This window comes from Vicugna pacos, chromosome 4 (genome assembly GCF_048564905.1).
Source record: "Vicugna pacos chromosome 4, VicPac4, whole genome shotgun sequence".
In the NCBI taxonomy this organism is placed as follows: Eukaryota; Metazoa; Chordata; class Mammalia; order Artiodactyla; family Camelidae; genus Vicugna; species Vicugna pacos.
In genome coordinates this window covers 32,668,769-32,691,766 of record NC_132990.1, presented here as the reverse complement: position 1 = coordinate 32,691,766, position 22,998 = coordinate 32,668,769, and the positions used below count along the sequence as shown (strand labels likewise).

General features: G+C 42.2%; 1 protein-coding gene and 1 long non-coding RNA gene across 9 annotated transcripts in view; both read right to left on the bottom strand.

Moving 5' to 3' along the window:
• The window catches only part of LOC140696037 (uncharacterized), a 31,224-nt gene extending 22,389 nt beyond the window's left edge, over positions 1 to 8,835 (bottom strand). The window contains exon 1 of one of the 2 annotated variants that reach the window (XR_012071978.1): positions 8,486 to 8,835. This is a non-coding gene — a long non-coding RNA (uncharacterized lncRNA). Of the gene's footprint in view, positions 1 to 8,073; positions 8,210 to 8,485 lie in introns of those variants that run through there. The other variant, XR_012071977.1, reaches the window with a different exon arrangement.
• A 2,143-nt stretch (positions 8,836 to 10,978) lies between these two features.
• Positions 10,979 to 22,998, bottom strand: part of SPATA6L (spermatogenesis associated 6 like) — a 50,844-nt gene continuing 38,824 nt past the window's right edge. For 5 of the 7 annotated variants that reach the window (XM_072959489.1, XM_072959486.1, XM_072959487.1 and 2 more), the window contains 5 exons: positions 21,145 to 21,179; positions 20,090 to 20,286; positions 16,390 to 16,483; positions 15,225 to 15,327; positions 10,979 to 11,159 (listed from right to left, as the gene is read on the bottom strand). In XM_072959489.1, coding sequence (XP_072815590.1) covers positions 15,238 to 15,327; positions 16,390 to 16,483; positions 20,090 to 20,286; positions 21,145 to 21,179 — 416 coding nt within the window. In that variant the 3' untranslated portion in view covers positions 10,979 to 11,159; positions 15,225 to 15,237. The remainder of the gene's footprint in view (positions 11,160 to 15,224; positions 15,328 to 16,389; positions 16,484 to 20,089; positions 20,287 to 21,144; positions 21,180 to 22,998) is intronic. The other 2 variants (XR_012071975.1, XM_031676937.2) reach the window with 2 other exon arrangements.

The window sequence follows — 22,998 nt, the reverse complement described above, 5'->3', positions numbered from 1 at the left end:
AAAACTCCTAAGCAAGCAATAAGATCTAACCCCACAGTCCCACTTCTTCTCCCACTAGGCTCTCTCTCCAGGAGACACTTGTAGTTTCAGAGACACTTGTACAAATCTACAAATCTCCATTTCATCTGCCAATCTGAAGTTATTACAGAGTTCAGAACAGTTATTAGTAAACTCCCAAAGCCAAGATAAAAACCAGTATCATGTTTGCGATTCTGGTTGGAGAAAAGGGGAAAGGAAAGCAATGACCTCATCCAGAGAAGTTCCACTAATTTCTAGAAGGCCTCAGCAGCCTGGAGCTGCAAAGCTGGGGCCTCCTGAGAGCAGGACTGGGATATTACCTAGAGAAGAGCTTACCCCCACAAAAGTACCATTTACAAAAAGACAGAAAAGAAAACCTCCAACTAAAAGGCGGAATCAACCAAACTCCTGAGCGTTAGTGTTTGGATTCCAATCCCAACCCCACTCCCAGCCACCCCCGTCTTCCTTCTGAGAAGCTGCCTTTTTCTGATAGACTGGAGGTTCTGGGAGCTGCCGTTCCTCCGTGACTCGCGCAGACAGGAAAGCTGTCGGCAAGGACACAAGGATATCACATTCTGTACCCTCACTCTAGGGCATCTGCGGGAATGCAAAGCAGGATTATATCACCTGGTATTTCAGAATCAAAGGTCTGGCTGCCAGGGGAAGAAATGAGGCATCTGGACACCTGGTACCAGCCAGGGGTTCTGCTTTATCTTGTCCAGGCTCACAAGAAAAGTATGTTGTCTAAGGTGAAGGCAAGACTGATTGAAATGAACTGAGTGGTCCCTAGAGGGGAGGAGGAAAGGCACCACTCCGTCAAGGCACAGGTGCTTCATTTCACAGACAAGCCTAAACTAAGTGCTGAAGGCATGCAAGTTTCAGATTTGAGATTTAGGTTTTAGATTAGATTTTAGGTTTAAATTTAGATGTAGATTTTAGAAGGCATGCACATTAATGATGACTTTGACCTTCCTCCAAGCATTCAAATGTAACTTTCATTTAAGGAGTCCTTGTGTTGTGTTTCCAAGGTCATTACTTTAGCCTGGCAAGAATTATGAGAGCCCAGCAGAAAGGTTTGTCTGAGCTGAGGTCTTTGGGGAAGCAGGAAAAAAAAAAAAAAGGTTCTCCAAAATGAATACAAGGATTATGAAGTGCCCAAGTCCTTAGGAAACCAGGTGGTTCAGACAAGTGTCAAAGAAGTGTTACTGTGTAACTCACAGTTATACTACGAATAAAAGCAATCCTGGTTGCAACAGAGGACACTGGATGAGCTTTTCCAACACGTGCTTTTGTCTTCCCAGCACACCAGTTGGCTTTAATTCCCAGAGTTTACACACTAATCCCCCATTTCCTAATTTAATCAGGACAGACAAGAAAGTGTCAACTTCACATTAAGCACACATAAACTCAAAGCTCTTTGCTCAGTCAGGAGAGGCCAGTTAAGTTAGAAAAATACGCCACTTGCACTAGATGAGAAAAAAATTAGAAGTACAAACAATAAGGCAGATTCAGGCCTTTCTGGCACTAAGAAGAAGATTGCGCCTGTATCTCTCCAGGAAGCCAGCCACAGCACCATCACCTGTCACAGAGATGACAATCTAAGGCAAAAAAAAAGGTCCAGTTTCTTTTAAGATGTTGACCTAACACCTAACCGCTGCAGGCACTGAGTGAGGAGTCTTTTCCCTGCCAGGCCAAATGCAGGAGAGGATGGGACATAGTGACTCCAGAAGAAACAGCAGCAACCACAACAGAGAGGAAACTCATTTTTATTTACTTGACAAATGTTTGCTTGGTAGTTACTATGTGGCAAACACTGTTCTTAGCACCTAAGAAATATTAGCTCATTTACTATCAACATCATCATGAAGTACTATTATCATCTCTTTCTACAGATGAGGAAACTGTACCAAGTTTGAGTGCTTGCCCAAGATCCCACAATGGATAGACAGTGCAGCGGTTTGGCTCCAGTGTCAACCTTCTTTACCAGGAGTTGAAAGCCAAAAAGGCCTGTGGGGGTAGAATATTAATTCTAACTCAAGTCTGGAGTGTCTAAAATTTTTAAGACAAATAATAAACCATTGTTAATACTTATCAAGTGTTACCTGTCTACACGCCTGGCTTGCAGAAAGTACTTTAAATGCTTAATCTCATTTGTTCTTCTCAACACTATCAGGCAGGAATATTATTACCCCCCATTTTCCAGATGACAAAACTATGGCTTAAAGAGATTAAGTAACTTGCCCAAGTTCACACAGCTGGGACTTAAACTTGATTGCAAAGTCTGTGTACCTAACCATTGAGATATGGTGCTTCTAAATGCCTAAAAATTCCATGTAAATGGAAACCAAAAGAAAGCAGGGGTAATAAAAATGTCCTAACAAAGAAAAGTCCATATCCAGATGGCTTCATTGGTGAATTCTTCCAAACATCTAAATAAAAATTAATACCAATCCTTCTCAAACTTTTCCAAAAAATAGGAGAGGAAGAAAGACTTTTAAATTCATTTTACAAGGTCAGCATTACCCTGAAACCAAAGCCAGACAAGGATATAACAAGAAAAGAAAATTATAGGCCAGTATCTCTGATGAACATATATGCAAAAATCCTCAACAAAAGATTAGCAAACCAAATTCAACAGCACATTAGAAATATCATACAACATGATCAAGAAGGACTTATTCCCAGGATGCAAGGATGATTCAACACAGGCAATTCAATGTGATACACCATATTAATGAAATGAAGAAGAAATATGTAATTTTTAATTTAAGTATAGTTGGTTTACAAATTATTAGTTTCAAAGTGATTCAGTTCTGTGTGTATGTATGTGTGTGTGTATTGCCTATCTGATTGTCTGTATGTCTTCTTTGGATAAATGTCTATTTAGATCTTCTGCTGACAATAATTTTCATGCATAAAAGGCATTTGACAAAATTCAACATCCTTTCATTATAAAAACTCAACAAACTGAGACAGAAGGAATGTACTTCAACATAATAAAGGTCATGTATGACAAGCCCAGATCTGGTATCACACTCAACTGTGAAAAGCTGAAAGCTTTTGCTCTAAGATCAAGAACAAGACAAGGATACCCTCTCTCACCACTTTTATTTGACATAGTGCTGGAAGTAATACAGCAATGAGGCAAGAAAAAGAAATAAAAAGCACCCAGGTCAGAAAGGAAGAAGTAAAATTATCTGTTTGCAGATGACATGATATTATATACAAAAAACCCTAAAGACACCACCAAAAAACTGTTAGAACTAATAAACAAATCCAGTAAAGTTGCAGAATACAAAATTAATACACAAAAATCAGTTGTGTTTCTTACTATACACTAACAGCAAACTACTGGAAAAAGAAATTGATAAAACAATGTAATTTACAATAGCACCAAAAAAGAATAAAATACTTCGGAATAAATTTAACCAAGGAGGTAAAAGATCTCCACAATGAAAACTGTATAAAACTGAGGAAAGAAATTGAAGAAGATACAAATAAATACAAAGAAATTGAAGATATAAACAAATAAATGTTCATGAATTGGAATAATTAACATTGTAAAATGTTCATACAATCCAAAGCTATCTACAGTTTCAATGGAATTCCTATCAAAAATCCAATGGCATTTTTCATTGAAATAGAAATAACAAGCCTAAAATTTTTATGGAACCACAAGAGACCTCCAATAGACAAAGTAATCTTGGAAAAAAGAACAAAGCTGAAGGCATCACATTTCTTGATTTCAAGCTATATTACAAAGCTATAGTAATAAAAAAAACAGTGTGATATGGCATTACAACAGACACGCATCAATGGAACAGAATAAGCAGCCCCAAAATAAACCTATGCATATATGGTCAATTAATTTTCAACCAAGAAGCCAAAATATATAACGGGGAAAGGCTAGTCTCCTCACTAAATGATGTTGGGAAAACTGGACGCCTACAAGCAAAAGAATGAAACTGGACCCTTATCCTACACCATACACAAAAATCAACTCAAAATGGATTAGACACTTGAACATGAGATCTGAAACCGTAACTGGGAAACAAATATTTGCAAACGTGAAAAACAACAGCTTAATTTCCAAAATACACAAACAGCTCACACAACTCAATAACAACAACAAAATAACAACAACCACCCAATCAAAAACTGGGCAGGAGACCTAAATAGACATTTATCCAAAGATGACATATAGATAGGCAATAGGCACATGAAAAGATGCTCAACATTGCTAATTATCAGAGAAATGCAAATCAAAAGTACGGCAAGGTATCACCTTACATCAGTCAAAATGGCCATCATTAAAGAGTCTACAGTTAATAAATGCTGGAGAGGGTATGGAGAAAAAGTAACATGCCTGCATTGTTGGTGGCAATGTAAATTGGTGCAGCCACTATGGAAAACAGTACAGAGATCCCTTAAAAAACTAAAACTGGAGTTACCATATAATCCAGCAATCCCACTCCTGGGCATATACCCAGAGAAAACCCCAATTCAAAAAGATACGTGCACTCCAATGTTCACAGAAACACTATTTACAATAGTTAAGACATGGAAGCAACTTAAACATCCAATGACAGATGATTCAATAAAGATGTGGTACACAGACACACACACACAAAATAGATTATTAGTCAGCCATAGAAAGGAATGAAATAATGCCATTTGCAGCAACATGGTGGTGAGAATGCAAACTGATACAGCAATTACAGAAAACAGCATGGAGGTTCCTCAAGAAATTAGAAAACAGAACTACTACACGATCCAGCAATCCCACTCCTGGGTTTATATGTGAAGGAGACAAAATCACTCTCTGGAAGACATGTCTGTATTCCCATGTTCACTGCAACACTAGTCACAATAGCCGAACTTCAGATCCACACTTCCAACTTCTAACACATATTTTTTCCCTCTGGCCCTTCCAGCATCTTTTAAACTGAACTTACCCAAAATCAACCTTGTAAATTTATTCTACAGTCTCTCTTTCCTAAATTGGGTGTTGAGTCTTCAAAATCAACATTATTTCCACTGCAACCTAGGATCATAGCAATTTCTAGAGGTTTGAGGGTGCAAGGCAGGTCTATGGAGGTTCGTTCACTTATTCTAATCCCTCCGCTTTGGTGGGTGAGGGCTTCAGGTGTGAGCCCGAGTGACAGTGCTGCCTCTCTCTGAAGCAGGTGGCCCAAGACTTAGCCTCTGTTCAGACATGAATAACTGGCAGTGGTGCAGCCCTGCATTTTCTCTTCCCATTAATTCTTAAAAAAACAATGTGTATCTTGATAACCCACTAAATCATTTTACAACAATGAGAACTTCACAGTAAAAACAAGATTCAGAGGGAAAACAAACAGACAAAAACAGCTAAATCTAAGAGAAGTCATCCCCCATTGCCTCTGAGCCTGGGCAACCCCATCTCCCAGGAATTCTGAGCCTTCCCTATTCTGTCCCTACCACACACACACACACAATCCCTCCTCAAAAGGTTTTATTTGGCCTCCTATTTTATTCTCTTAATCTTGGGTTCATCTCACCTCAAAGCATAAAGAATGTGAATCTAGGAAATGAAGGACATTCTGTCCTCATATCTGCAGATTTATTCTCTCAAACAATACTTCATTCCTGGTGATTAAATAGTTCTCCTTCACTTTGCAATGCAGCCCAGGCCAGCTGACTTACCTGTTTCTTCCTTAAAGGAGTCAGACTCCCCCTCCTTCCACACCCACACTGTTAAAGCACCATTAAAGTAAGTTGCCTGCGGATTTCTTCCCACTCCCAATGTTTTATGAGCCCCTTTCTTCTCTATGACCCTGCCACCAGGTCCAGGCTCTGTTATCCAGTTTTCCAGGTTTCTTCAATGGCTTTGTCATAGTCTCCCTGCCGCCAGCTCCTATCCACTCCCAAACAGCCCTGATTAGATTAATGGTCTGCTTTCCTATCCCCAAACTCTGGCTTCTTATTGTCCACAGCACAAAGTCTAAAATACCAGGCCTAATGTTTAAGACACTTCAGAAGACATACCTGGGAGAAATGTCCTTCTTCCCCATACACACGTCCTTCATTAGATTCCAATATCCTTGCTTCTCACAAACCTCTTCTCCATCTGGCCTTCCTAATCCTTCATGTTAAAAATACATTCTTGGTCCTCAGCCCCAAGACCCCACTATTTCTTACCTCATGGGACCTAGAGAAGTAACAGTTAAGTATCTTAGTACCTAATCAAATCTTACTTTATATTAAGTTAATCAACATGAGACGATTACTACACCACGAAATTGAGTTTCACAAACTTCACTATAAATCAACATCCCTATTTCATGTTATTTAATAAGAGATGAAACTGGTGGCCGTAAGCAAGATTCAGCTTCAGACCGGCTTCATGTGGCTAGAGAGCCTCTGTCATTTTAGATTTGAATATGAAGAACTTGCATGCCTTGTGGGAAGTGGAGGGAGTGGGGTTACATTCTCCACTTCACCCCAGTCCCCATCACTCACCATTATTTCAAACCCCAGTGCCTCTAACAGTTACAAATGGTGCCTGGTCACAAAGGTGTTTGAGTTTGCAACACCCTTTGATAGTCACACTTGAAACATCTCTTTGCCTGACTAAGTCCAGAGACTCCAGAAGGGCACGAGTTGTATCTTACACTCCTTAGCATACCTCGCCCCATACCCCACAGGGCACAGGACAATACTGAGCACACAGAAAGGGCTTACTAGTACAAACTAAGTAATTAGATGCAAGGCTGCAGAGTCACTTCAGCTAATGGTTAGGGCTGAAACCACATGACTCAATGAACAAAGGCTGTCATCATTCGCCACGCTGACCTTCCCTCATACAACAACAAATCAGCTTCCATGATGAGGAGTTCTCACCATGAATCCGACACTTCCAACAGTGACACCTATCACACACAGTCTGTTCCTGAAAGTCATCCCACTAAAATAGGTGTGGTATTTACCTCTGTTGAAGATACCAATTTAAATGAGTCTCAGTTCCTGGAGGAAAAGGAACAGGGATATTTATTTTGGGGTGGGGGAAGGGGAATGGCTTCCTAAAAATGCTATTTACAAACATAATATTCCAATGACAGGAAATAGGAGCAGAAAGTATCTTCTACTGGCCTAAACAAGAAGTGGTTAAGACTCGTTCCAACTTCCGTCAAGAGACCTTAGTTACCCTGTCACTCTGCTGAAGGACTCCGATTTTTTTTTTCCCCAAACCATATAGGTTGAATTATACACAAGCTTCAGGTGACAACCAAAGAGTGGCAGAAAGTGTTAGAAAGAACAGGCTATTTGGAGACAAGACAGACCAGGTTTGGAAATTGGCTCTGACACTCACTGGCTTTTCTGAACCTCAGCGTCTCCAGCAAAAACAAAACAAAACAAAACAAAAAAACGGAAAAATGCTTTCGTCAATAATTACAGTGAGAATAACAGCAGCTAACACTTACTGAGTGCTTATTCTGTGTCTGACACTGATTTAAAGTGCTTTAAGTGTGTTAACTCATCTACTTACGACAACACTATGAGGCAGATGCTATTACTGCCTCCATTTCACACAAACACTGAGACACAAAAAAGGTTAAGTTAATTGCCCACGTCACTCGGCCAGTAAATGGCAAAACCAGGATTCAAATCCAGGTGTTCGCACTCCAGAGTCCTCAATCTTAACAGTGACTACACTAGAAAGCCCTTGTGAAGCACGGATACAGCACCTGGCAAACCGAAGCACTAAACACAGGAATCAAAGGGCAGGTGGTGGACAGGAAGGATGAAAACCTTTACTCCATCTCCCTCCTGGGACTCGAGACCTCCCAAAGTTAGTTGGTAAGGTCTTTAAAAGACTGCAGCTCTCCCAAGCGCCTCAACCTTGCCCTTGCCCTTGCCCTGGCCTCCTCTGCGGAAGAACCTAGAATACACCACCTCACCCCACCCCATGCGACGGAGGACATGCAGTGACATACCTTGGCTGGTTCAAAAGCATCCCCAACCAATCGCAAACCAAAGGCCCAAAACCCCTCATGTGCATCTCAGCTCTCTTACCTCTGAGCAAATGCTCTGCCTTGCCAGAGGTCTCCCTCCTTTCTCTTTGTTTGAAAATCTTTCATGGTGTCTCCACAGCTTAACAGCCCCCAAATCCCCACACCATTTCTGGGGCAGGCGTGGTGGCCCTCAGGGCTGTCATCTCAGAGTGCTGGAATTGAGATGATCCTCCCACACACACAAAGCAAACCCAGTCATGCTTGATGCTGTATCATCTGTCCTATGGACCTGCATGGTCTTGGAGAGGCAAAGCTGTGGTCACCACAGAGAGCAAACGAGCCCCGGCAGGTGATTCTCATGGGTGAATGATGAGGAGAGTTGATAATTACACTATGAGCTACAGGGTACTTTTAAAATCAAGATAAGAAAAAGGAAGAAATATATTTTTATAAATATAAAAATATGTACTTACGGGGTGCTGCAGGATCACTCTAAAGATACAGAATCCCGAGGGAGAAGTTTCAGACTGCTGAAGAAGCTCCAATAAGCCAGCCAGCCACTTGCACCAGGGAAAAGCGCTTGTCCTAGGCATGACCCTGAATTTGCTGAATTTCCTAGTTTTGAGGGTAAAGCCAAGCATAGGCGCTTTCTTCTGATGAACAACATAACTACCACTGCCTCGCCAGCCCGCGTGGAGAAGCTGGGAGAGCAGACCCAAGGAGCTGCTGGGTTCCTCTGCTCACTGCAGCAGCGTTTCCAGTACATGAGAAGAGGGGAGGGGTTCTCGCCAAGACCTGCACTTTCCCAAGGAATGCTGGGATGGGTCCCCCTTCAGAGAACAGCACTTCCGTCAGGAGGCGCTAGTAGGTTCATTGGTTACACTTGGATGAGAAGGCAAGTCCTTTTCTTAAGCTACCCTCAGAGAGGCCAGGGCTCCTTTAATGGAACTAATCAGGTAGAGTCATGGCCATTAGTAGGAGTGGCCAGGCATTCAGAGGCCAGGCTGAACTTGTACACATAACCTTTCAGTCCTCTCCAATTATACATTTAAAAGTCACCTCCTTCTTGTATGTTAAACATATCATGTACACTCTCATTTTAAAAATTTTATTAATAATTAAAGGTCTGTAGGCTTCAGCTAACTTTGCATCAGTCAGGTGGCTGTAGGGAAACGGCCTTATTGTACGGTGGCTTTTATTTGGAGGGCCCAGACTCCCCCAAGATTTTCCCTGGAGCCTCTGTAAACGCAGACCCTGTGAATTATGCTCGTAAAATACAATCCAAGCTTTGATAGATCTGCAACTGTGAAAAGGAATAATAAACTGAAGCAAGACAGGTGGGACTTTTTATTACATTTAGTAACACAGATCTTCCCGAAGGAATCCAAACCCCAATAATCACAAAATCATGTTATATACTCCAAAAGCAAAATCCTGTTGCAATCCTGGCTCAATAGGTTTCCTCAAAACTGAAATAACTCACTAAGAAATAAAAAGGTAAAAAAGGAATAATATAAGCAACAGAGTTAGCAGATGAGAAAGTGAGCAAAAGGCAGACTGATTCGTGAAAGAAAAAAAAGACTAAATAAGAATGAGCACTTAAGATCTTATCCCTAAATTGAATTAAGGAATTATGCTCAAAACATTTTAAAAAACTGAACAGTGAGTGTCATAGTGTGTATTTGAACATTAACTGGCATGGGACACCAATTCATTAGAACTAATTTCCTTCAGCTGTTTATAATCTTTCTAAGTAGCCCTTTTCTGAGAATTGTACCACAGTCTTAATGTAACGCAGTACCTTTATTATTGATGACTACTTAGACATCAAAATAGCAAATTGACAACTACAGTTTCAAACACCCTGAGAACATATAAGCAGGTGTAATTTAAGCATGTTTTCCAAGTGTGGAATGCTTGCTGGGCTAAATATCTTTATTTGGCTAAAATTCTGAGAAGGGGATAAATGCACTTTGTTTTATTATTCTTTTGGGTTTTTTCTCCTTTAATTTTTAATTTCCTTTTCCTAACTTACCTAACAAACTAATTCCCATGGTCACAATGAGAAAAGGAAACTTGACTCACATTGACTCTTGTAAAAACTTAAGGGGTTTTAGGGCACAGTAGAGGAAAGTGCTTAGGCTGTACTATGACGCCAAGACAAAGGGTTCCATTTTCAGGCCCCTTCTTCCCTGGGTCTATACCCATGGAGCCAAATGTCCACTTCACCCCATCTCCATCCTCTTTTTGCTCCTCAAATTGGGTAAGCATTTCTTAAGGCATCCTTCTAACTAATTTTAAATCTGGTTTTGGCAGTCATACCTGCCAAGAACTTAGCGTGGTTCTTTCAGAGAAATATTTGAAGGTTTTATTCCTCATATAAATTCACTAAGAATTGATGGACAAAAAGGGGTAGATGACAGGAGTAGTTTAAACTACAGTCCAAAGAAATTAACCTCCTCTTAAAATTGTTTCACAGAAAATAAACCTTTAAAGCAAGATCTGAATTCTCCAGAAGTAATGCTCCCTCTACCTACGTAGTTTTTCAGTGGACTTCATGTAAATCAAGCCTAATGCTAAAAAGCAAACAAACCGCCATAAAAAAACCAGATTTACAAAAAAATAGTAGATCAGAGGGACAGTCTTTTTCTGGAGGGTTTATCAGGTTATTCCACTAAATAGCAGCTTCCTGGAACTCATGGAAAATGTAAGAGGAATTGAAAGGGAAGGGAAGTGGAGGTGGGGGAGGGAGAGAGGGAAGGAGGAAAGATGGACGAAGTGGGGAGAAAATACCTTTTCAAGAATACATCCACTGCCAAAAATGAGGAACACCTGAAAAGGCATCTTGACGGTTTCCTCAGAATTCTAAGTGCTTTCCAGATGAAAAAGCATCCGCCACCCAACTGCTGTTATTTTTTATTTCAAGCTCAAAACAAACATACAAACTTTCCAGCTTGGCAAGAAAATATGAGCCCCCAAAAGCAAATACTTTAATCAACGACTCTTACCTGGGTACAAAAGACTGAGTACAGGTTTGATTTAAAGGGGGTTAGACACTGGTGATTCGATACACAGAACAAAAATTGTTGTTCAGTTGACTTGATGAGAGTTCTTCATGTTGCTTCTCCAGCTTTCATTTGGTTTCCCCTGTAAAATTTGAAGAAACTTCATATACTCCCCGTGGTACTGAGAAAAGGGCAAGCAAGCAACACAACCAAGGAGAAAAAGGTTTTATTCTGTCCTGTTCTTGGCCCGCAGCTCTCCCTTGGGACCACCTGGTCTCTGAGCCCCTTCTCCTACATTCCCCGTAGAATGAGGCATTGTTAGCTTAGCAAGACAGACACTTGTGTGACCATGGGCAAGTCATCTGCGCTCCTTGTATAATCAGGACGAGGATAAGCAGAGTATCTACCTTTTAGTGTTACTCTGAGGACTTAGTACAATCCTTGGCACATAGTAAATGTGCAGAAACTGCTAGGTATTATTGAACTAAACTGTTAAACATGCCCCAAATCAATTCTATTCTATGGAACAATTATTTCTGAGCACGGAAGGAGTCAGTATAGAATTTGGAGGTGTTCCAAGTCCCCCATCCTAGGGCACTTGCAGCCCACCGCAGAGATTCTCAGTCCTTAACTTAGTGCGTCAGAATCTCCTGAGGAACTTTTATAAAAGTACCTATGCCAGGCGCCACCTGCAGAGATTCCAATTAAGTTGGTCTGGAGTGGGGCCCAGGCATCAGTCTTTTTCAAAGCCCTCAGGTGATCCTAATACTCACTGAGGACTGCTGACCCAGAAATGTGCCTTCTAATTTGGATGCACGGTCAGTGCCTGTGTGGTCTGTTAGACTGACAGGACCAGGAGCTCCGGGGATGAAGAGAGGTTATCCTTATCCATCATGTCAATCCCCACAGGCCACCATGTGACAAATCCCTCGGAAACTGGTGACCAAATCAGACAGGGAGTGCCCCCAAGGTTGGAGCTTGGCATCTGCAGGCTGCTTTGCTTCTTCCTTTGGTTGTAACGGAGATGAAGGGGCCCCTGCAGGAGGTCGTAAAACGGCTCCTGCCTGCCCAGCAGAGAAGGGTGAGGTAGGAAGCGATAGCAGCCCCTGCCTTTGGAGCTGGAGGCCTAATGAGCTATGATGGAATCAGAAACCAGCACTTTAATTGACTCGTCCCTTTTTTCCCTTGTCTTAGTTTATTCCCTTTTTGCTATTTTTTGATTTTAGGAAAATGGTTGTTCTACAATTCTTGTCCGTGTCCATGGACGTCCAGGCCCGGGTTGCCCTCCCTCCAGCTGGGAGCATTACATGTGGACCAGCTCCTGCTGTAGGCCGGCCACAGTGGTGGGAGCTCGGGGCACGGGAGCTGCTCACAGGGACGGAACACTCGGGGGACCAGAGTTGGTACCGCTTAGTCCGTCTCCCCTCCCTTCAGACACCCCTTCATGGCCTCTGCCCACTTCTTGGGAGAGTTCTCATGAAAAGAGCCAACTACAACACAAAGATGACGGAGTAAGGTACTTGGTGGATGCACGTGGAGGGGCAGGAGGCCGAAGGCTTGAGTCCGCCTGAGGGACCCACAGGTTTCACAGAGGACGCCCAGTGAGCCCACCCTTTAAAGTGGAATCTCAGTGCGCACACACCAGACCCGGGCAGTCAGCTCACACATCTGGTAAGGACCCTGACAAAGAGGCAATCACGCCTCCAGGAGAACTGGGGATAATCTGTGTGTCTGTGTGTGTGTTTATGGGAGTTTTTTTGTGGTAAAATTCATGTAACATAAAATTCACCGTCTTAAAGTATACAAAGGATAATCTGTGTTATACCTAAAGTACCTGAATAAACCAAACCATCCTAAATAGGAGAAGCAGATGTATTACAACCCCTTCTACCGATGTCTTCCAGCCATTCCCTGTCGGACAATTGGACTCACCATTTCTGGTCCAAGAGTCTCTGACATTTTTGTGATCAGAATCTCTTTTTCATTCCCCCCAAATCTTGAGATCACTAGAGAACCAGGAGAGGGAAAGATGATTGACAGGGAGAGAGCAGAAGTGGAGAAGGGAAGGACAAGAATTGGTGCAGCAAGCAGGAGACAGTCCTTGAGAAAAACAGGTGGGGGGACATGGGGTGGAAACCTACTGGGTCTTCTGCCCAAAGCTCCTCTCTGGGACTGTCTCCTCAGCTCAAAGGGGTGGCTCTAGCTGTCCCATTTTAGCTGCTTGGCCTTGCTTGTTTGGATCTTCCCTGGATCAATGAGACACTCAGCATCTTTCTACTAAATGCCCTGTTTGCTTAAGACAAGTCAAATTCACCTGGGTTTTTTACAACCATGAAAACTTTCATGAACCCAGCCCTCCAGGACCCCTGCCTCACCAGGGATCCATGACCAAATGGAGGCAGGGGGAGAATGGCACGGAGAGCTTTCAGAGAAGGCCTATGAGCATATTCCAAACCACTGAGTGGGAACTCATGTTATGAAGGAAACCCATTTTCTAAGACAGAATTTGTTAGTTTTTCCTTACCTTCTCTCTATCCTCAGGGTCCACATATCAGCTGGTTCAGGGCTTTATGTAACTTGATGTTAGCCGTGTTAAAATTCAACACAATTTGGCATTTGGTAATTACATGGGCCATGTTGCCTAAGTGGTAATTACGTGGGCTATGTTCCGTATAACCACCTAATAAATGCTTAGATGACTATTTTTGCAACTGGAGATTAGGTAGCCCAGAATCCACCCTTTAATCTACCAAGCAGAACGTTCTAAGGTAGAAGCCTACATGATGGGAAATCACTGAGCTGTCTTCTCCATTCCTCTGTGCTGAAGTCAGGAAGTCCTGGCCAGCCCTGGGCAAGGCAACTTGCACCCTGAAGCATGAATGACCCTCAAACCAGACTTTCAGGAGCCTGACAGCAGTGAAAACCTAGCACGTCATCCCACTCTTCTGTATTGTTTAAAAAGATTCATAATTATTCTGATGTTGCTAGGAGAGACGGCACGATACAACACCACAGGACCCTCTTGGGAGAGCTTCAAGGGCAATGTCCACAAGCTCTGCTTGGGTTCCAAAGGGCTCTGCTCTGTCTTTCTCCCCAGGGTTCTCCTGTCACACACTCTAGGCTTGGAGAACAATGGAATGTAATGGCTAAAAGCATGGTCACTGAAGCCAGATCACCTGGGTTCAGATTCTAGCTGTGCCATTCGCTAGCCATGCTACCTTGAGCAAGGCAACTAACTGCCCCTTGACTCAGTTTCACTATCTGTAAAATGGAACTGATAGTAGTACCTACTTCACAGGGTTGTTGTGAGAATTAACTATTAACTCATTTAATATACGTGAAGGATTTGGACCCGTTCCTGGCACTCAGGAAGCAAAAATAAGGAAGAGCTGTTCTTATTCTGAGTCTGGGTAGGAAAAGAAAGAAAAGAAAACCTGAGAAACAACAGCCCACAATATGACTAACTTCTTCCCACACATCTGAATTCTAGAGTTGCCTCATTCAACAGCCACTTATAAAAAATATTTACTGAGTACCAACCACAGTGGAAGGTCATCTGATGCAAGGGTGGCAACAGGGTGGTGGAGGGCAGCCAGGTTCTTGTTCAGGGCACACACCTGGTATGTGTGGTTGAGTTCACCTAAGTTAAATGGGGTCCCACTGTAATCCTGGCATAACACAGTGAGCAGGACGAGAGTCCCTGAACTTGGGAAGGTTTCATTCAAGTAGGAAGGGCAAACTTTGAAGCAATCAACCCATATAAAAATATAATAAACTGTGTCACATTTTGTGGAAGAAAAGTGCAGGGTGCTGAGATGATGTCCCTTGGAGGGTGAGGGGTGCCATGGAAAGCCATGAGACATGAAGGATAAACAGAAGTGACCCAAGCAGGGTCTGGAAAAAGTGTTCCCGACAGAGTGAGCAGCATGTGCAAAGGCCCTACAGCAGGAAAGAACTTGTGTTTCAGGAGCTGGAAGAGGGGCCGCTAGGTCAGGAGAGAGACAGAGACAGAGAAGAATACAAGAGGAGGCAAGACTGCTGGCAGACCCATGCACGTGTTGTCGTTATTGTACTACATGGAGGAAGAACGTGGCTCTTATCGCCTCCTCGACTCCAGTGCACCACATTTTCTAGTTCCTTCAATATTGACAGCAGGAAACAAATCATTTTAGTAAATCAAGAAGAAGCACTTAAGCTGCTTACTTACATAGGACAGCAGCTTAAAAATAACTCTGTTCATGCACTGGATATTTCTTCAGAGGGTAGCTTGGTCTTTCAAGGATATACTTTACTTCAGACACGGGATCTTCCTATAATAAAAACAAATTGAGCAACTGCATTACTAATATTGCAATATGGATCAGTGATACCCAGGTGGGTTGTTTTGCTTTTAAGAGGTCCATGAATCCCATACACGTTGTATATGTTGTGTTCACGATATATGTGTGTATGTGGATACTATTTCTTTCTTTTCTCCCTTCCTCCCTCTCTCCCTCCTCTCTTCCCTCTCCCTTTTCCTCCCTCCCTCCTTTCCTTCCTTTCTTTTTACATTTTGAAGTGATTCCCTTACTTGAAAAGATTGGGAATTACCAAAGCAAATGACTTTGCAGAGAGGAAGTAAAGTAGTTCACCAGTCTGGTGACTAGAATAATCAATGTTCATTTATGAGTATGATCCTATAAATCTAGGCTATATCAGCATTTAAATAAGTCAGGATGACCAGTTCAACTACATGGTATGGTTTAATCCAACTACAGGGGGCTCTGTCAACCTTCCATTTGAATTCTTTTGACCTGGTGACAGATCACTTAGCTAATGGTTGTACATCTGCAGTAGACAGAGTACCGGGTAGACCTATCTATGCATCAGAAGCACTCCCCTCACTCCCACAGAAGTCAAACAGTCAAAAACACCTTCTTAACTTTGAGGAAAACTTTATCTTCCATGCTGTGGGCTCACATAGACCACACACTCCCTGGATTCTTCCCTGGACTGGGATTCCTGTCTGTGGTGGAGGAGAATGTGCTTCGGGCCAGTTACACTGTCTCCTCTAAGTCCTTGGAAAGGACCATGCTCCCTCTCACTGGAGGACCTCTGCCTGCTGCATACTGTGCTCCCAAGTAGCTGCTACCCATTGCTCAGACTGAAGCTCCACTCTCTCTTCCTTGGGGAAGCCTGCCCTGACCCCCAGCCTAGTCAAATGCTCCCTTTCACACTCTTCAGGATACCATGTACCCTTCTTGGCAAGCGTCACAATTGTCCATTTATTTCTGTGGTTACTTGATTAATGTCTTATCTCCCCCTCTAGACTGTAAGACCCAGTTCCCATATTATTTTGTCAGCAGAGATTGAATTTCATCAGAAGCCTCGACCTTGCTGAGGTGCTGCTGAGCTCTGTGGGATGTCAGAAGACTGCATACCCTTTCGTGGATCTTCTTCCACGTGGACTGAGAACCCGGGGAGAACCTGCTCAACAGAGGAAATACGGTGGAGTATTATGCAGTTAAGAAAACGGATATTTATAGTATATAACAATAAGGGTTGTATTTCTTACTTAACAGTAAGAAAAAAGCAGCAATATGCAAAAGAGTATACAGAGTATGGTTTCAATGTCTTCATTAAACCTATGCACAGGAAAAACATTGGGAATAAAAACCACCAAGATGTTAAAAACAGTCTGTGTTTCAGTTTGTGGCTATGAGTGGTTCTTTTCTTCTTTGTACTTTCCTGTATATTTTAGATATTTCTCTAAAGAACAAATCCTGTCTTTACATTTAAAATTTTAATCCAAAAACTTTAAATACAAAATTTAGCCCCAACTGTTTTCCACCACAAGGATTTTATATCTCACCTACTTCAGGCCACCCAGGCCCAAACTAAACCACAGGTTTTACACTGTCTTTCAGTTTCTCAAAAATAAAGCATTTCTCCCTTCCATGGGCATTTTCCAATACTGCTCCCTCTGCCCAAAATGCTGCCACCCCCAACCCCCATCCTCACTCGTGTTAACTCCCATCCACCCTTCAGAGCTCAGTTCAACTACTGATTTCTCAGAAAAGTCTTTCCTGAGCCCCTCCTGCAGAGGAAGTCAACTTTCCTATTTTACACACTTGGAGTCCATCTACCCCTCACATATAGCACTTCCCCAGGGGACATTTTGTCATTATTTAGTTAATGTCTGTCTCTCCTCCTAGACTGAAATTAAGACTGAGGCTCTTGAGCTAATAGCTCATCCCAGGAACTTGTAGGTACCACCCACCCTAAAACTGGACCTGCACAGACGTCCGGTGAATAACCTTTGACATCAGAGGGCCAAAAACTGCATCCTCAGATCGTGCAAAGTGCCTCCATTTTTTAGCACGCATCCCATGAAGATGTATGTAACCCAGGTATACCTGTGCAAAGCACCGATTACCTCACTTTTCCTTACCTCTAATCACCATTCCCCATGCCCAAGACTGCCCTGCTTCTTGACTCCATAAATATCTCAAGCCCCTTGTCTTCTGGGAGGTAAGATTTGTTCTCCTGGCTCCTTACTTGGCTGCTTTGTGAGTAAACTCTTTCTCCGCTACAAAAGCTCCCTACTGCCTTCCATCTGAACCCAAACTCCTTAGCTTGGTTTCCACAGTCCTCTTCAGACCCTCAGCTTTGGCACCCACTATTCCCCCAAGCTTCTCTAACTTCCAGAAGCTGACGGCACCTCCCATCCCTCCCCTCCATTAACTATCATAATCCAACCCCCTTCCCTCGAGGCCCACATGAACATGCCACCTTCTCCATGAGACATTCCAGGGTGCTCTCTTTCCCCTTTAGCCACCATTTGGTCCATACTGTTCTCAGAGTTCAGCCTTATAGAAAGCCCTCTGTGTACTTTTTCTTTTTTAACATCCTCTGCTATGCTGCAAGTTCTCAGAGATCAGGAGGAATGTCTTAAATCTTAGCATTTCTATTCCAGGCCTACCAGATTGACTATCAATCCTGTTTTACTTCTGAGACACTATTTTTTCCCTTGTGTCAGCAAAACTAAGGGCCATGAATTGGTAACTGATTCTTCATGTGTCTATTTTTTTAATTGAGGTAGAATTGGTAAGTATCACAACTGTACATTTTAAAGACACTCTTTTAACCACAGAGATTCCACCCTACCCTCCACACACCCAGTTCTAATTCCAAGGATTTTGACTCAATGAGTCGATACAAGGCAATTCTTTAGTGAGCCTGAGTTGAGAATCACTGTCCTGCTGCATAAGATACTCATGGAAGACTGGCTGAATGAACGCATAAACCATCTAACAAACTACCTTAAAAAGAAATGAGGCCTCCCTAGATCTTCCCCTGATGGAGTTAACCTCCTCCTGCTCTGTCTTTCCCGTACATTTGCATTGTACGTCTGTTAGGTGCACATCACAATCCATCTCATATTTAGTGACATGGGAGGATGCTTGCCTCCCCATCTAGTGTGTAAGCTGCAGGCAAGCAAGGACGTGTCACGATCACATACACTTTACATAATAGGTACCCAGTCCATGTATACTCAACTCAGTCCCTCAGAAGAGCACGCTATGCTAATTATAAGGACTTTGGGTGATATATAAAAACAAGACACATGAACAAAAGTCATGGGCTTTCTCTAGTTATGGCAGCAGAGAAGCATCTGGGGCTGTAAGAGGATGGATTGTTGATCACTACACCCATTTTACAGGTGAGGAAATGAAGGTCTAGAAGGCTGAGTACTTGTGTGAGATTACATGGCACTTAGGGACAGGAGAACACTAGAGCTCAAGTCTCCTGACTCCACCAGTTGAAGATTCCTTCCCTTCTCTCTAAAATCAATTCTAAGTCTTCACATCTGGCGTAACCCCAGCCCCTGCTTTGCACACGTGCTGAGTTGCAGGCTGGCAGAAAGAGACTGAGCCAGAACAGAAAGGAGGTCAGGTACAGAGACAGGAGTGAATGTGTCTCTGACCAACCATCTCTGGGAGCCAAGGCCAATTTTTTCTAATCTATGTTGTGATATTTTCTTCCAATAAAGTAACTAATCAGGAACTCACCATTCTTTAATAGATTTTATTAAAATATTTTATGTGGTTTCAAGTCCATTGTAATATAAAGGTATTCTATCATTTCTGAAAAATACTAAGAATGCATTATCACTTTCTTAGTCTACCTCAAACTTAACATCCTTCCTACTAAACTTTCAGTGCCACTTTTGTTCTGGGATCCTTACTACAAGTCCTTCTGTGAGCAATTGTGTTATTTTGATACGGGGTTTTCTCTTCTTATTCTCATCACTAACACTACAGAGAAAAGCAGACTGGCCTAGCCTTCATTCAAAACAACTATCTTAAAAATAGTATCTTTGAGGCTACTTCCTGGAGTTAAGGTGATGAAATGTCCCAGTGTGCCTGAGACTAGGAAGTTTCCCAGAATGCAGGACTGTCAAGGTTAAAATTGGGACACTCCTGGGCAAACCACATGGTTAGTCACATTAGCAGGGAGTCCAGTTTGGAAAATAAAGTTTCCTGCTCTAAATCTCTCGCTTTCCCTCCAGTCACACGCAGTTGTCAGAATATTTGTGTGACAAATACAGAGTGTGTGTGTGACAATAATATAAACAAGCCAACAAACCATGTCTAGAAAAAAAGAAAGAAAATATACCCATATATTAATAATGTTTGTCTTTGGGTGGCAGGACTATGGGTGATTTTTTTTCACACCTTTTTATTTTTCTGTAATTTCCAAACTTTCTATAGTGAACCCATGTATACTGCTGAAATCAAAAGCTTGAGTTTTAAAATTTATGACAGATAATAATGGACTGATAAATAGTATCTATGCCAAGTTAGTTGTCTGTCCCATTTTCAACAAACATTCTGAGATATGCTTTCCAGAGGTAAGAGAAAAGTTACAATTCTTACTTTTGGGATTATTTTCCAAGGAATAATAATTTTTCATATCAAGGTGACCCCAGCTGAATGTTCCTAAGGAAGCAAACTGATGAAGTGACCCTCCCTTACTCCTGCCAGACCACAAGGCACTCTTGGAGCAAAGAGATGGGTGCTTGCCGCTGACCTTTCTCGGAGAAGGGGCTGGTCCAGAAGAGGGCTGGGAGATCTGGAGTGCTGGGAGGTGGCAAATGAAGTTTCCTGGTGGAAATCGGCATCCCCTTGGTTACTGTAACTGGGTGAGGGCTTTCCAAACTTACTTGAATCTAAAGGTGATGGTGATTCATTCCTTAAAATAATCCGTTCATCTGGCTCTTTGATAACCTGAGTGACAATGTGCATTAATCTTTGGTTGTAGTTTTTGGTTTGTTTGTTTAAATTAGAGCTCGGGGGGTGGGTGGGACAAGGAAAAGAACTGAGGGCAAGATGACAGAATACCTGCCCTGGGGATTTCCTGCAAATAAAAGAGGGGCCAGAGTAGAGAAGACTAGAGACAAAAAGCTTAGGAGTCAAGGTCAAGGAATGATAACCAAAATTCTGTACTTTTGGCATATATTAACAAGCCAAAATAAACTCATGCTCTGAACTTTGACTTATGAGGACTAGGGATTATTGGGTTTGGGAAAGATAAAATTTTTAACAAAATATTTAAATGCTGCAGCATAAGAAGCACAGTATACTCCATTTTCTTTGCATATATTAATTCTCATGTTTTTAACACAGAAGTTTGCACCTTCATCCGAACAAACCAATCAAACTTGAAGAACAAGTGATGAGGAGGGATGGTATAGCTCAGTGGTAGAATGCATGCTTAGCATGCAGGAGGTCATGGGTTCGATCCCTAGAACCTCCGTTAAATTTTTAAAAAAATAAAAAAATTAAATAAAGAACAAGTGATTCATCACCTCTCTATATAAAGGTATTCAATTAGAGAAAAAGCAATGAAAATCCCTACTGATAGAGTAGGTATTGGGCCTACATACACCCTCACTGGTGATTCATCCTACAAATGATAACAGGGGAACAAACCAACTAAAGCAAAGCAACTCAAGTTAAACTACAGCAATTCCACAGGCAGCATTAGCTAGAAATATATTTTCCACCACTCATGGGAGAAAGCACAACAATTGACATTAGGTAGCTGACAATATGTCATTTTACAACTGCTACTCGTAAAATTACCTTTACGTTAGCTGCAAGGCTGTCAAGAGAAGAAGCTGGAAAAAAAAGAAACAGGTGTTTCAATGACTCATTATTACCAGTTACCCCTAAAGCTGCCATTACATTTTTTTCCACAGCAGTACAAAAATATTACACAATGAATGAATTATTAGAGAACTTAAATGCTCCCTTGTAAATTATACTATCACTTTTAAGTCTCCCTCGAGTCACAGCAATTTTAGCTGTGAGTTTTTCTCTCCTCTTGAGGTCAACAATGAGGTTATATTAATGACAGCATGTTGGATGGACATAGGAAAGTTAAAAGAGAGTCTAATGTGAAGCAATACGTTCAGTAGCCCTTGAGCAGCCTGGAAAACCCCAGGTGCCCAGAGCCTGAAAGAAACTCACGTGGCTCTAATACATAACACATACACTCTGCCATTCCCTTTATATTTGGTTTACATCAAATCCTACTTATGCAGAAACTCTTGAGTATACTTGTCCAAGGTAGACACATAAATGAATATGTAAGAGCTTGGAAAAACAACACAGCAAAAGTAAATCATTATGATTACCCTAAATAATCTTAATAAGTAAGTAGACCTAATGCCAGAGAATGGTAAGAATTACTAGAAGTGAAGTAATAAATACACATAGACAAAACCAAGACTAAAGGAGATTTTTCCAGATTGAAAAAAAAATCCTTTTGAAATGAGTATTTGCAAGGCTATGCTAAGGCCACCATGGCTTCCCCCAGGAAGACTGGGGCTTGGGCAGTGACAAGGGACTACTGATTTCCCTTTGCCACTAGAAATAAGAAGGAAGATACAAAAAGGGATCTTTTTATGCATGCTAATTGTCATATCCTCTGGGCATGCACTTATGTGTGTGGCCATCTCATCCTGGAATCTGTCTTCTACCCCACTCCCAGCTGATCAGGGAGTCTATGATGCTAAGGCCCTTTTCAGCTATAGCCACAAACCTGCCCTGTTGCCTAGTAAGCCCCTTGCTACTGATTTTGAACACTCCCTTTCACAGGAGGCTGGCCCTTGGTCCCTTGCTTCTCAAAGTGTAGTCCATGGACCAGCAGCATCGGTATCACCTGGAAGCTTGTTAGAAAAGAAGGATCCCAGGCCCCACCCCAGCCCTACTGAATCAGAACCTGCAGTTTAACAAGATCCCCAGGTGATTCAAATGCACATTCAAGTTTGAGAAGCACAGCTTTATTCTACCTTAGGTCTGGATGAATGAGCTGACAGGTGACCTAAGGAAAGGTCTGGCTTGGAAGCCACAGGGATTCCGAGCATCTGAGCCCAGAGGTCTGAACATCTTCTCTAAATGTAGGGATGCCAAAAACTTGGTGTGTGACCTGTACACATTCTGTAACCTCTCTGGAATCTTAGTTCTCCACCTGCCAGGATTAAGAAAAGACAAAGGCCAAGACCAATATGATATATGAGTCCCATTGTAACTGAGCTAGCATTAAGCCCAATTGTCCCCCCCAGGAAAGGACATTTGCTGTTGCCTGATTTCACAGTAATGGGGAAGACAATGCAGCTTTTACAGGCTGCATGGGTGATTTTCAATCCAAAGCACTTAAATTAAATGTCAGAGGTGATGAAGCACTTTCTACTTCAAACCCTATCTTCTGTCCTTGGTTGCTGCTGTGAAACAGTCACTGTGATCCAAGAACACCAGCTTGAGTTACCACAGAACACTGTGTAGCCCCTTAAAAGGGTAAACCTTCAAGCCTGAGATAGAAAACCCTGTTGTCAGGGATGGTACAGACCTAGTCTCACCAAGAGTTGAGAGAATGGGCTACCACCATCCCTTGCTAACTTAAGAATTTTTAATCAGTTCAGGAATAGTTTAAAT